Genomic DNA, 15,529 nt, shown 5'->3' with positions numbered 1-15,529 from the left:
AGATATCTCCCCAGTGAACAGCCGTCAGCATCCTTTTCATTAAGCTCTTATGTGTGTGCCTCAAGGGTGAGGAGGAGATGTGTCTGGGAGTATATTTTTGCCTCTGTGTGCATTTGTGTGTGTGTGTGTGTGTGTTTGTCTGGGTCTGTGTTTGTCTGTGTGTGTGTGTTTGGCTGTGTGCATGCACTTGGAAGAGGGGCAGAGAGTGACAGAAAGAGAAATACAACTAAGAGCCAAGTGCAGAGATTAAGAGGGAAAGATGTGTGGGAGAGGCAGTGATTTATTCAGATTATAGAGGTTGAAACTCTCATCTGTAAATCACAAGGCTCCCAGAGCAATGGCTATTACACTGCCTTACTACAGGGTCATATGACTGAAACCGAGGGATACCCTATGTGTATATCATAGTATGTGTGTTTGTATGTTGCCTCTTCGAGTCAAACATCTGGGTTCTATTTCTCTCACCCATATCGACCTAGAGGATCGACCCTGTATGGTTATAAAGTATATGTCAGGTTTTGAAAATTACATGCTCGAATTACAGGAAGACACAACCTTTTGCAACTCATTGTCAAAGGTGGACAAAATACTGAAAAGTAATTCAGTGAATACATAATTGCGCCTAACTCTAAAATATGTATCCAGTAGGCCAGGAGGTGATTTTCCACCAACCTCAGTGTAAAAGGAAGTGGCACGCTGTTGCTTCATCGTTTTCTCTTCTGTGCTCCACAGAGCACCTTATCATTTTGCATAATGCAACAACCAACTCTTGACCATTGTTAGGCGACAGTTTCAACCTTGTCTTGTAACAGTTATAAATTACCAGAATTTGGACTTGGATGGTTTACTGAGGCAGTTGAAGGGTCTGACACCTAACCTTCAGATGGCCCCGTCAGCATCAGGAAATTCATACATTGATCTCTACCCATTGTTCTTAAACAGGGTAGGAGTCTGTGTGAGATGTAAAAAACAGGCTATGATGGGAGAGGATATGAAGTTAGTTGGTGTGAGAAGAGGATACAGAGAATAGAGAGGAGACGGTTGATTTGCTGTGGCGACCCCTGAAGGGAAAGCCAAAAGGAAAAGAAGAAGAAGATTTTGTTACTCCATCGACATACACGATGTTGAGCTCACATGTAATACACCCAGGGGTATGGCCAGATAGACAGCAGAAGCATGATAACAATGGTAATACTGATATTGCTAGGTGTGTCTTATTCAATGGCTCTGTACCTTTGACGTATTAGAAACCAGTCTTGTGTGTCCATTAATTATGCTCCCATAAGTGTTGCTGCATTTTCATGGATGCTACATTTGGCTAAACCTAACAATTCATTCAGTGAAGGTGAATGACAGTGGCAAATTGAACATGAACACATTTACTCTAATAAGTACATGCATAAAAAAGACAACGTTATAATCACAAAAACGTTGTATATAGCAGAACTATTTCATATAAAACCATCATTATATTCCACTCACTTGATGTAACAGCCACCAAACCTGATATTTTTCAGTCTAGAAGATTAGCATCACACCTTTGCCTGACTGTCAACACTTATTTGCCTGGTTGGTTGTTTATAATTATAAGAACGCAATAGTCCAGGCCCTTCCAAAGAGGTTCAGGTCTGTACTCTGACCAAAGGTCAGAGTAGACTCAGCATCAACATTTTGTTTAGGGTTAGGGGTTAGTTGTCTTGAATATCTTTTTCTGTCAACAAAGTTTACTTTATTACTGAGATTATATTTTTAAAGGCTAAGACACATTTAGTAAGCACCCTGTTCATCTGAACTTGTGTCATGTATCTGTGTTATGAATACGTTATGTATTTTTGCTCTCTGTTTGGGCTTAAATATCAACATAGCTCGGATTGGATTACAGTGGTTTAAAATCTCTGTCCAATATGCGCACAATTACACATATACAGAAACCCAGTTATATGCACAAACATACACTGTTATTTAATGAGAAATGAATGCTGGCCTTTCCGTCTGCATGGGATAAAACAGTAACCTTTAATATCGAGCCTGTCTGTTTCTACTCACAACCAGAGTTGACATGTACTCTGTCATCTTCTCAGTCAGCGGTGCCCTCCCAAAATAACACGAACTATTTACCATTAGTTGTCCAGCTGACTTGAACAGAGTACCCAACTTCCAATGGATTAAGTGAATTTTTTAAAGTGAGTAGCGGTTGGACCTGTATGTGCACAAATTCCAAAGCTACCCTACTTTAAGAAACCCCTTTGCTTAACTCAGACACTGCTGCCTCTTTTTCTGGGACAGAGCATTCTGCATCCGTATAGACACAAAGGCTATATCAAATACAATTGGATTATGCCCTCCTTATCTTACTTTTTGAAACACCATGCTGCAGGTATTGGCCCTCATCTTTTCCAACAGTGGTGTCCTTCACAGACAGGAGGGTGTTTTCAGTGAATCTAAAATTAATGTGACTATAATTATTATGATAATAGGTGCGTTGATGCGGGATACAGGATCCCCTGATATGGGAAAGTTAACAACAATAAAAAAATTTTTTATTCTTAATTTTTCCATATTGGAACAGTTTGATACTGGGAGATATGTAAAAAGATTAGTACAAGGGGAGCTACAAATAAGAGGCACACAGCTTACAATTCACATATGTACTGGAGTAATAAATAAATTAATAAATAAATAAAAGGTATCTAGCACAACTGCTAAAAACAGAAAGGCAAAATATGTTCTCAAGCACTGGGTGACCATCAGTGATCAAACTCCCTTGCACTACAATGGTCGATATCAAGGAGTTCATTTGACTTTTCCTGAGAGCTGAAACAACACTCGTCAAATGGGGATTCCCTCACTGGCAAACAACAAGGTATGTGTCAAGTCTAATGAAGTCCAGTTCTTGTAATCAAGACATCATTGTGGGGAGTTAGCCCTGGCATAGCTGCCTCTATATTCAGACAAACACTCCCAGCAGCCATTTTGACATGTCATGGCAATAAAATTGCTATAACTAATTATGGCCCTGATCTATTTAATGTCTTATAGCTCAAGTGCTAGAGCACTCCATGGGCTCTTTTAATCCAATTCCCATATGTTCCTGCTGAATCTTTTGGCCATTACTGCCCACCCATGCAGAGTGTGTTTGTCACAAATCACACCTGCACAATAATAATTGTACACACACAGGGCAAATTGCTTTTAGATTTAATTGCAAATTCCAGGTGTCCAATGTAGGAACAGCTCCCTTGGACCATCATTAAAAGGGAAGACAAGTATGTTAAGTCCCATGTAAATTTGAGGCATATATAAAGGTAGTGAAAAATATTCAAAAAATAATGAATGTTACAAATGTTGGAGAAAAATGTTGGCGTTCAAGACCTTCCCTGATACAAGACAATTAAGTGTTGTGTCCTATAAGATTTTTGGGGACCCAAAAGGATCCAACTGGTAAAAACACACCTTTGTCTCAACCACACCTTCGAATAATATTTATTTCAAACACAAATATGGGCGTTAAATGATGATGATTGTCTATTAATTTATTTATTAAAACATTTGATGTTGTTGTTGTCATTGTTGTATCCCCTCAAGAAACTATCAAGAATTTTTAAGGACCTTTACAGTGGTATCTGCTCCAAAGGGTGCCCCTTGGCTTCTTTGTGCAGACTGGCAATCATTCATTATCTACCACTCATCCTACCCCAGCTGTCATTGGGTGAGAGGCGAAATGTACCCTACACTGGTCCCCAGTTGATTGCAGGGCTACATATAGAGACAAACAATTTTTCACTCTCCCTTTCACAAACAAGTGTCACTTTCCCAATGTTTTTTTCCAAATACCCTTCTGTATGTTTTTGGACAGTAGGGAGAAACTGGAGAACCTGCAGGAAACCCAGGTGAGAATCCAAACCCCACACAATTCATGTTGTGTGACAGAAACGCTAACCATTGCGCCACTGTGCTGTGCAAATTGACAAATAGGTCACAAATTTCATGCAGTCTTATGATTGCAATGACAAAACTATACTCACAAACCTATATGTACAATGTTAATTTCTGTGATAAATGTCATCATAGGTACAAAGGATGGCTCATTATCAAGGGAAATGAGGGGAATGTAGTTTTATTAAATGTTTGCCTCTTCACTGCAGAGGGCCTTCTTATTGCTGCCTATAACATACAGCCATTTCAGCCCAGTTTGTTCTTGAGAGACAGTATATCCAGTTTGCTTCACTGCATGCCAACAATGCCTCGTACGTATGTTCATTTGACAAGCTGACTGTGTGATGTAGTCATCATTGGATAACCTTGCTGACTGATACTAAAATACAAGGAGAGGTGGCGCTCGTATTTAATTTATTATGAATAATAATGAAAAAATAAGAGCACAGACTGTTAGTTTCATATTCTAATAGCCTGACCAATAACAAACATTGACACCATTTGTGATGCATATGAAATAAAGTCAGAAAAGAAAAAAGTTGTTGCTGTCCTTTCTGACTCAAAGCAATTCTCTGTCTCCAAGGTGACAACACATTTACATTGTAGCCATGGACACCCAATTCATCACTTTGGGCATGGCATTTAGTTACTTACAAATCAAAGAGGCTGATGTAAAATAAAATAAGCCATCCCTTTCACAAAGGCAACAAAAATGCAATAATGTCAACTCTAGAGCATGACGAGATAAGGTCACAGCACTGATCATAAAATGCTGACTGACAGATATTATGTGTCAATTGCTTGGAATCTGCATTGAAAATGTGCAAATACTCATTTATCTGGCAGTAGTCCCTTGTAGAAATACTCTGCTGTGTTGGTGTCCTGAGGAGGGCACTGAGTGGGTGGTGTGAGGTGCATGATAAACATGTCCCTTGGCCTGATGATGTGATATTCCCAGCCAGGTCATCACAATCACTACCTGTCCTATAGCAGCTTTGAATGTAAAGCTATGGTCCCCCAACTGTTTAGAGTGTCATACTTAAAATAATTGAGTTATTGAACTTAAGTGGAAGATTAGAGTGCCGCCATTTGTAAGTGTAAATGGCATACAGGTACATGTGTTTGTGTGTATGTGTTCGGCCCATCAGAATGCAATAATCTCTAGTAAACTAAGGAGATAAATGCAAGTGTGTGTGCCTGCATTTGTGTGTGTGTGTGCATTTATGTTTGTATGAGAGAGCCATATAGAAAAAAAATTACACACAAAAATAAGTGGATGAATAAAACAGACATGATTGCAAAGTCAATCTATTTAAGAAGAAAAATGGAGTTTCTCATTGTAGTCCAAAGAATTTTAACAGAAAATTTTCCCCTCTCAGTTTGCTTTTATAACCAAAATATAAAATCTTATGATGTTTTAACAACAAGAGACAAAAAGAACTAGTCAAAATATTTTTTTTTCCAATTTGCTTTACTACAATGCGCACACCAATGTCAAATATCGACTGCATATGAACTACTACATTCACAAACAGTATAGCACGTGGTAGAAGTAACCAACCTCCTCTTACAGTTGTAATGTGACTTCAAGGTTTAGATATATCCACTTTCATGTCTCAACAGTAATCAACACATAAACTCTAATAGATGCATGTATTTTAGTTCATTTTTTTCATTACATGTAGTTTGACTGATTTTTTTTCTCTAATATTTTGCTCCGTGATATTTTGATGGATGACAACAATGGCTTGCACCACCTAAGGCAGGATTTGAAATTGACTGTGACACGAAAGCATCAAATCAACGGATGTCAAGGGCAGAACTGAAAGGCCAACAGCTGTGCTGCCTGCACATTATCTGTCTGACTCTGCCAAGGTCACACGGAGAGTGAACAAGACGTTAAATACACCAATACTGATTAGAAACAAAAGAAATGAGTGCTGGCATATTTAAAATTACTTTCATATCTTTTAATGTTGAGTCTTTATGTCTTAGTTCATTCAATAGCTTTCGCACTCTACTAAAATTCCACAGCTGAATATTTTTAAGTTGAACTTATCTTTTACAGCACAGCTGTTCACCTGAATAGTGTTCAATAGCTCATCTGAACAGTGTAAATAACTACTTGCTTTTAAGTCAGCAAATTTAAATGACTACCACTTACAACGCGTCAACTTATTTTGTATACTTCTGAGATAGCATACAAACAAGGTTGTCCGCAGATTTATATCATCATTGAGTTATTTAAACCCTAAAAATTACATCGGTCGCACGTCACTATACGTTCCGTATGTTAAGTACCCGCATTGAAACCTGACGTCGATATAAATGCTCCAAGAACCTTGTTTAACATCGGTTAATATTAACCTCGAAAATTTGCGGCCACTAATTGCATCATTTTCTCTCCTACAGGGGCATCTTGTGGCCACAAATGGAACATCAGGTGCGATGGAAGACATTTCATAGATCAATCCACAGCGTTAAACACCCATCGTCTTATAGAACATGTTTTGAACTATATCCGATTCATATGAGACATTGGCGGGCGCTGTTGTGATTATATCTATATTTAAAAACCCTGTACGAGATATCATTGAAATGAGGGGGGGTTACTTTATCGCGGAACCATGTTCTTTCTCCTGAGGTCGACGGAACGGAACTGTACGGCGACAGTGAAACCAGCTGTGTAGCTAGCTAGTCTCGCCGGTTCTTTCAAACCCGCCTTGCCTGTTTTTCCCAGTTAATTTAATTCATGTTGGTGCAACCGTTCTGGATGACAGAAACGGTGTTCTTTGTGTGCCACGGTGCTGCAAACGTCTCCTGCAGTTGAGACTCTTAAAAATGAGAGAAGGGTGAGTACATTGATAGCTTGTTAACCACTGATAAGCAACATCTAGGTCGCTAGCAAAATTGCTAGACCTGCACTGACATCTCTAGGAAAAGAAACAATTGCCTAATATTTAGCATATATATATACTACATGGCAGAGAATATGTCATATTTTTACTGGGTATGGTCGCTGTTTTTTCACAAAATTAAAGCTCGGGTAGGTGCCGTTCACTGGCTAGTTTGATCAATTTGAAATCCACATAGACATTAAGTGGTGTGTGTGTGTGTGACGTCAACGTCAAACCACAGCTAGCACGTTCATATATCTTACAAGCTAACGTCGGTCATGTAAGCTTTTATTCTGCTGTTGTGAAATTTTATGATTCCTCGTCGGGGGTCGCAACATCTTTGTGCCTAACGGTATTAATTTCGTATGACGGAGAGCTGTTTTTTCCCCCTGTATTTTTGAACACTCTGCGATCCAAGGCGTTTCAGCTGATCATTACCAAGCAGGCGCCCCCGCTACTCCGAATGTAAGAATAGCGCCGGTCCCCTGATGAAAAGCAAGCTCAGTACACCCCCTTGGCTTGTGTTGGGCCTCTGGTTAAGTATTAAGACTATAGTACATACTTTGGATAGCAGGCATTGGTTTCACATAAATGTAAGGGTAATGTTGCTAGCCTGACAGATTAAGATGGAAATATATAAATTGAGGGTGAGCGAGGAAAAAGTCAAGCGTTCTGAGTAGCAGAGACAAATTGTATAATCATTCAGAAAAAAAACCCTATGCAAAATCAGAAAGTAATCTCCAGGCAAACTTGGTATGACTTAACTGACATATTATAATATTAATTTGCATTACCATTTACCCTGTCAAAACATTACATGTCTGTTTTTTAGTCAGACAAGTTCTTAGGGGCTAATAAAAGTAGCTCTTTTTCTGTATTCACAGATTGTATGAGTGTGACTGAGCTCTCGTCAAGCTATGGAGAAGTCGTGGAGGCTGTGGGGGGCGATGGAGCGCTGTACCCTGGCACTGGTGTCCTGGTCCTGGGGTGCCTGTCGTGTCTCTCTGCTGGCCTTAATCCTAACTTTCCACCTATATGGAGGATTTTTTCTCCTTGCTCTGATACTCGCCTCTGTTGCTGGCATCCTGTATAAATTTCAAGATGTGCTTCTCTACTTCCCTGACCAACCATCTTCCTCACGCCTTTATGTTCCAATGCCATCAGGAATCCCACATGAGAATGTGTACATTCGCACCAAAGATGGTGTGAAGCTAAACCTTATCCTACTTCGCTACACAGGAGGGGACATGCCTCCTGGTGTCACCTCTGGCAATCAAAGCAATCCCACCTCCTCCGCACCACCAACTATTCTGTATTTCCATGGCAATGCAGGTAATATTGGCCACAGGGTGCCAAATGCTTTGCTGATGCTGGTTAATCTGAAAGCCAATGTGGTGCTAGTGGACTATCGTGGGTATGGAAAGAGTGAGGGTGAGCCAAGTGAGGATGGACTGTATCTGGATGCTGAGGCCACACTTGACTATGTCATGACCCGTCCAGATCTGGACAAAACGAAAGTGATTCTATTTGGACGCTCACTTGGGGGTGCTGTGGTTGTGCGTTTGGCCTCAGTCAACCCCCATCGTGTTGCTGCCATTATCGTTGAAAATACCTTCCTTAGCATCCCTCACATGGCAGCAACATTATTTTCCTTCTTGCCCATGCGGCTGTTGCCATTGTGGTGCTACAGGAATCAGTTCCTGTCCTATCGGCAAGTGGCATCATGCCGCATGTCCTCTCTGTTTGTGTCAGGCCTTTCAGATCAGCTCATCCCACCAGTCATGATGAAACAACTGTATGAGCTTTCTCCTGCACGGACTAAGCGTCTCGCTATATTCCCAGAGGGCACGCACAATGACACATGGCAGTGTCAGGGCTACTTTGCTGCTTTGGAGCAGTTCATAAAAGACCTCCTAAAGAGCCATGCCCATGAGGAGAGTGCTCAGCCCTCTGCTAGTGTCACCATTATCTGAAATTACTGCCAGGTAGCAGGAAATACTCTGACAAAATTTATTAGACTGACTTAATTTTTTTTCAGAAGAATGTACATTTTTTTAAGCCTTTTTCCTTTTGTTGATTTAATTTAACTTTTCCCTTCATGTACTATTAACATTTATTTCTGACCTAATTGACCAATGTAAGGTTTTAAAAGAGGGATGCATTCTCATTGCACCTGAGTTACTGTTTTTTCAGCTTGAATGCATGCTTTGTAATATTTTTAGTGGCCAGAGCACGCGTGCTTATGGTGAGAAATGTCATTGATGCGCAAAACTAAGGCATTTGAAAGTAAAATAATGAGTATGTGAAAACCGAACTACAGTAAAGGTGTAAATCCTCCAATCGAAATGTCTTACAATATAACCAAGGGTGCTGGTTGTGTGCCAACCTCTACCAAAGCCACAGGCTCCAAATGTTTATCAGGTTCTATGCTGAATCTGTACAATTGTTAACCCTTAGCTATACACACCTGGAAATGAAAGGATACGTTGAACAACAGTGTTACCCTGTGATCTAGATCTGGCTCAAAATTTCATGTGTTCTTCCTTGGCTCAGGCTCCACCCCTCCAGAATGATCATGAACATTGAGGCTTCCTGAGAGAGGAAAAAAAAATCAGCAGGTCTAAATCAAAAAGTGAATCACTGTTTTTCCATAGCTTTTTTTTTTTAATTTTTTCATCACTACTTTGATTTTTTTTTGTTTTAACATTTCAAGTTTAAGAACATTGGGGAACATTGATTTCCCCAACCAATGATTATTTCAGCGCAGATACATATCAGCATGATATTATTGTAGTAATGTATTTCTTAGTTTCTTAATATTTATTTAAATGATCATATAGATTTATTGTTGATTTTCATTTGCATTATAGCTGTCACAGGAGGATTCTAGACTATCACATCAATCCATACAGGGCTTTTAATGAGCTAATTTATGTCTTCCAGGGGGTGGAGCAAAATGCCTGATCAAACACTGTTACCTGCTCTCATTTTTAAAGTGCAGAACACAAAACTGCAGTTGTAAAAGCCATTAAAAAACAGAATTCCATAGCCATATTTGATACTGTGTGTAAACGGTATGAAAATGAAGACCAAAAGTCCAAATATGTCTGCATCAGTGTGAAACTACAGAAATGGTGTATTGGCTACTATGAATGTAAATTCTGGTTTTCAATGTCTTTATTATAAGAAATTATGTACAAATAATCTTTTGTCCCTTTTCGGTGTAAAATATTTCTACCAGTAGCACTGCACAGTGCCCTGTGATCAAACTCATAAGTTGCATTGGATCCATTCACTTATCTTGTTTTCTTCTGTTTGTTGACAGTGAACATTGTGCAGTCTGAATTAAAACTAGTGGGTGCGTATTTATTTTGTTTTGCTTATGTTTACTTTTATTTTGCTTGGCACACTCTCTTCCTCAAGGAAAGCTGACATTGTTTATTTGATTTTGGTTTCTGGCCAAATGAAAAGATAATAGATCATATATTGGATTATTAGCTTAATATATGGGTACAGGCAAATCCCATTGAAAAGAAATTGAGTCAAACTGAATGTTGTTTTCATTTAGTTAGAAATGAAATCATTTGCAAGGTATCGTGTGAATGGACTGTAAAACACATGTTCATAGACATGAATACAGTAACACAAATGAAGTTGAAAGTGCATAATTTTACATTCATGTGCTGCTTTCAGAAGCTGGCATGTGATCGCGTTGAGTCTTGACAAATGTCTGTACTGAACTTGCACAGTGTTGACATTTTGTACATTTATCATTGCTTACACATTGGGTCCATATTAAGGAAACCTTTATAGAATACATGAATGGTCAGACATCTGAATGATTATCTTTCTCTTGGTGCAAAGTAATCAGTTTGGTGGGTTGTCCATTTTAGAGTTTTTCTATTTAAAAACAATACGACTTCTTTTGTATGCACACATTTTCACTTTCTATTTTCTGTGCTCTAACATGCAATAAAATTGATACATGAAACATGCGTATAATTGTCACATTTTGTGATTTTTACCATTATCAGTTCCCTCTGTATTCTGAGTATGGTTTTTTTGGTTGTCATTTCACTTGTGTTCCTTTCCATTTGTACTTCCTTTTTTTTTCTTTTATTACTTACCTCTTATGTTTTTAGTTTGTTGACGTCTGATGTTTTGCTGAGAAACACTAAAAAGTTCTGTAGATGTCCCCAAACATACAGATGTCCTTGCCTCATATTCTTTCATCTGTTTCTTTTTTTTATGATTTTGTTATTCACTACAATAGAGAGAAGCTGAAACTCGGCTTATCAGGTTAAAGTAGCAGAATGAGGAGAGGGAGAGTATTATCAGGACTGATAGTTGGGCAGGAAGCTTAGTGTGGTTAGCTGAGCGGAACAACAGAAGGGAAGCTGCCCTCTTTAGTAATGTATTTGTTCTGCGCAATTCCTCAGACTGAACTGGAACTGACTGCTGAAGGACGGGGGCTACAGTTACCAATTGAGCATACAGAGCAGAATTAAGACAAACCTGGAGGCATCCATTCCCAGTCAGTCAGTCTAGTTCAAACATGAGATCTTTCAGGCTGCCACTGTGAGCTCGTGTTAATACTATACATCCCAGCGATGGCAGTATTGACGGATTTTGATGACAGTACTGGGCAGAAGGCAGGCGTTGGGAGGCTGTCCTGGCCGGTATTTTTGCTAACACTAGTTGCTGTTACCTCTTCCTCTCTGTCAGCTTTGTCACTGTACCACCTGATGGCTCTTAGAGTTGAGGTTGAGGGACTCAAATCAGAAGCTTGTCGCAGAAGAGAGGAGGGACAAAAGGCCACACAAGGAAGTCAGGTGAGAGAAATATCAAATATCCCACCAGCTATAGTCATGCACACAATGAACTCACTTTTTTTGTTTATCTTTATTTTTATTTTTTGTTATTGAGACCAAGAACATCAATAGCCAGGACTATGTCACCCAGCTTGACTCTCGAGATACATTCACTCTGACAAGGAGGAGAAGACAGTCCCACGAGACATCAGGTAAGAAGCTTCTGCATAGTGATTTATTTTTTAGTGAATGATCTCTTAATTTGATTTGCTCATGTATGAAAAGTCATATCAGATGCACAATAAAAATCTGTTCAAGCACAATGGTGATTTGGAGTATCACATGTTTCTGCATGCAGTGTTCAATGAGCACAGAATCCCTGATCTGACCTTTTACCAGTACGATTTTATTGATTATGCTTTCAACAAGTTATTTGAATAAGTTACTTCTCAGTCATGTTTGGTTAATTCAGTTTCAACCAGATTAATTCTATTTCAACAAACTGGAAAAAAAAAAAAACAATTCCACCACGATCTGCAATATCTCAAGTATCTAATTACAGGACATAGACAAGAAAATTACACAACTCTACTTCATTTGTTCTAATGTTCTCAAATTCAGCGTTAATACAGGTGTCACTATATATACCTCTAAATATTAAAACAGAAATGACACTTCATTTGTTGTGGCCATACGGATAACACTTCCAAATCATTAGTTTAAAAGCATCCTGTGTGCTCAAACTCAACAATTGTTGTACCAGTTACTAATAATTTAATTACTGTCTAGCACAGATGAAGAGCCACTTGAAAAAAGACAAGGTACAATAGCATGTAAATTGACATTGATTCTGGATTTTTTCCACATTTCTACATTGTTTCTTTTACAGTTTCTCAGTCATGCTTGCAGATGTTGGCAAACAATAGCAGGAGAACATTCAGTAAAGGTACAGCAATGTTGTGATCATTTGACATTTCACCAGTTGAAATTATATTTCCTTTTCTCAAGGAAGCATACATTGAATTAATCATTTTTCTTAAAATCAATATTTGATCATATTTTGCTATGGATTAGACTTTGAAGAGGAGATACACACAGGTATCCCCTGGTTGACGGGTCTGAAAAGAGGGTCTTCTTTGGACACAGAAGGTGACTGCATGGTAGTCAGAGAGGGTGGCTACTACTTCGTGTATAGTCAGGTAAGGCACCTTGTTCTAGCATTTCAGTCTATATCCACATGGGGGTGCCGCTGACCAATCCTTCTACTCAACACCAATCCTTGTACAAGGGATGAAAAAAAGGGCGTGCTCTGTCAAAGCATTCATTCGGTTAATGAACCTTGAAATAAGGCTGTGTTGTAAAATGGAAATGCAAATCATAATTGTTGTACAATTCTTGTACATTTATGTACATTGAAAAAAAAGGCAAGTACATATCCATTGTATAATTCAATCCCCTTTTTACTGATCTAGGTTTTCTACAAAGACAAAACATTTGCAATGGGCCATGTTGTGATCCGGAGGAAGAGCACCGTGGTCGGAGATGAACCTCAGAGTGTGATCCTGTTCCGCTGTGTCCAGAATATGAGTGAGCAGGATTCTTTCAACACCTGCTTTACAGGAGGTAAGCCTGTGTCAGTCTACATCCAGTTGATCTGAAGGTGGATCCATGCAACTTCCTTTTGATGCAGGCTCTTTCAAGCATGTGCATTTGTGAGATAGCTGTGTACGCTTCTCAGCTGCATTGAGGATTGATATTTCTGGCAGAGAAATATATGGAATTTTAAAGTTCAAGATGTGACCTGTATTCTGTGCATCTCTCAGGTATTGTCAAACTGGAGGTCATGGACCAGTTGGAGCTGCTGGTCCCCAGAGAATCAGCCCTTTTGTCCCTTGATGGAGAAGACACCTTTATGGGGGCTTTTAAACTGGCTTAACATGTTTCAAAACCAAATTGGACCTGGGGGAATCTAATGGCAGTAGTAGCAGGAGAAAGAGCAAAGTACAATTTTGCATCAGGTTGTTGTATGAAGAATATTGTAAGCAGCCATTTTTGGAAAAAGATACTCCAAAGTTGTCCAGCCTGAGAGTACCTATCTAGGAGGCTATCAGATTATGCCTTTTGACTTTGCTCTTGAAATACAGAAAGCCCAATAGCAAAACATGGCAAGAGTTTATATTTTCTCATCAGAAAATAACATTTACCTTGACAGTTCTAACACATTTATATGACACATTGATATAGTCTGCTGTATTTAGATAACAGTCTTCATTTTTTGATACAAGAAGAAGACAGGTTGCATAACAATCCACAGAAAAGACCACTCTGGTTCAGCACAAACGATGAAAATCATGTAAAAGTGCATAGGTTTAGTTCGAGATTAAATTAAGATATTCTGTAGATATATATTTTTTTTATTTGTGCAAAATCAGAAGAGCTTTTCAATATTTATGTGATAGCTGAGGACCCTGAAGAAAGTAACATACTCATTGTTTAATTCTTCATTTGGTATAATAAGCTGTGAGCAGAATTCAGACACAATTCCCAGAGACCCTTGAATTTCCTGTTACTGTATAAACATTTTTTTTTTTTTTTGCAGGACAATATGTGTATTCTGCTAATATTCATATAAAGGATAAGCATTGCATGTTGAAATGAATTTCCATAATTTATAGTACATGTAACCTTGAACCTTGCAATGTTGAGTAGAATTGCTTATTACGATGTTACCATATGACCTGCTGCGTAAATAAGTGTATAAATAAAACTTATCAAAAACTGAACATCCTAATTAATGTTCAACATGCCCTCTGTGGGGTCAGCAAGGCTGGAAGGAAAGGTTCATTGGGCTAGTAATTAAAAAGCTACTGGTTTGCCTCCTGGAAACTATTGTGCTGCCTTTTCTATGGGAAATGATGCAGTGATTGATTCAGTAGCCTTAAGGTAACACTGTTATCAGAGTGTGTATGTGTGTGTGTGCATCTTTGTGCACACACACTCAGGTATGTGAAAGGGAGAGGAAACACCAGTGCTCTCTAGAAAGTGAAGAAAAAGCAGCAAACTAAGTAAGGACACATGTTTGTGTTAAAAAGGAGAGAGACAGAATTTGTAAAATCCCTATTTATGCAATAAATGAAACTGGGCTCATTCACATGATTAATAATAAGAGAAGTGAAAGACAATTTTCCCTTTCAAATATGTAATTTATTTTGCACAATAGCTCATCTTAGGTTGAAAATGTCTTACTTGACAGTCATTTCAAAAATTGAACACCTACAATACAGCTCCATTAGTGAGTGATGTTGATAAACAATTTTTACAGTTTTTTTTTATGCATATTTTTGAGTATTTTGATGCATGTGATGGAGTGTTGTCTTGCATAAAAATCAAAGTCTTCTTGAAAGATGAAGACATTTTGCTGTACCACTGCTTGAAGAAAGTGTCTTATAAATATGTAGTAGGTCTGAGTGTTGATTTTGAGTCAATTTTCAACCCGAAAAGGTCCAACTAGCTCATCTTTAATAATACCTGCCCATACCAGTACCCCACCTCCACCATGCTGGCATCTGAGTCGAATTGGAGCTCTGTGTCTGTTACTAATCCAACTACGGGCCCATCCATCTGGTCTGTCCAGAGTCACTCTCGTCTCATCAGTCCCCAAAACCTTTGAAAAATCTGTCTCCAGATATTTCTTGGCCCATTATTGACATTTCAACTTATGTGTCCTGTTCAGAAGTGGTTGGGTTTCAGCCTTTCTTTCCTTGGCCATTTCTCTGAGAACTGAACATCTCATACTTCTTGACACTCCATGTACGTTGCAGTTGTGGAATATGGCAGCACTGGAGAATAATGGGTTCCTAGTAGCTTAATATTTGATTCTTTTCA

The 15,529-nt window shown here is 38.8% G+C and overlaps 2 protein-coding genes across 3 annotated transcripts; both read left to right on the top strand.

Moving 5' to 3' along the window:
* Positions 1–6,478: 6,478 nt before the first annotated feature.
* On the top strand, positions 6,479–11,133 carry abhd13 (abhydrolase domain containing 13). The gene is made up of 2 exons (XM_086144564.1): positions 6,479–6,788; positions 7,718–11,133. The coding sequence occupies exon 2, from the start codon at positions 7,751–7,753 to the stop codon at positions 8,804–8,806; it is 1,056 nt and encodes a 351-aa protein (XP_086000690.1). The 5' UTR covers positions 6,479–6,788; positions 7,718–7,750; the 3' UTR covers positions 8,807–11,133.
* A 137-nt stretch (positions 11,134–11,270) lies between these two features.
* tnfsf13b (TNF superfamily member 13b) lies at positions 11,271–14,425 on the top strand. Of its 2 annotated transcripts, none has more exons than XM_086144561.1 (6): positions 11,271–11,665; positions 11,760–11,856; positions 12,534–12,590; positions 12,719–12,843; positions 13,117–13,267; positions 13,468–14,425. In XM_086144561.1, exons 1-6 carry the CDS (start codon positions 11,444–11,446, stop codon positions 13,578–13,580), a joined length of 765 nt encoding a protein of 254 aa, XP_086000687.1. In that variant the 5' UTR covers positions 11,271–11,443; the 3' UTR covers positions 13,581–14,425. The 2 variants fall into 2 exon arrangements, with proteins under 2 accessions (XP_086000687.1, XP_086000688.1); XM_086144562.1 differs by having other exon boundaries at positions 11,277–11,665; positions 11,766–11,856; positions 13,468–13,711.
* The last annotated feature ends 1,104 nt before the right edge of the window (positions 14,426–15,529 follow it).

Source organism: Fistularia commersonii, chromosome 4, assembly GCF_037954325.1.
Source record: "Fistularia commersonii isolate RoL2024-O1a breed Wild chromosome 4, RoL_Fcom_v1.0, whole genome shotgun sequence".
NCBI lineage: Eukaryota > Metazoa > Chordata > Actinopteri > Syngnathiformes > Fistulariidae > Fistularia > Fistularia commersonii.
Note: the sequence above shows the minus strand (reverse complement) of the source record. Positions and strands in the feature narration are given on the sequence as shown.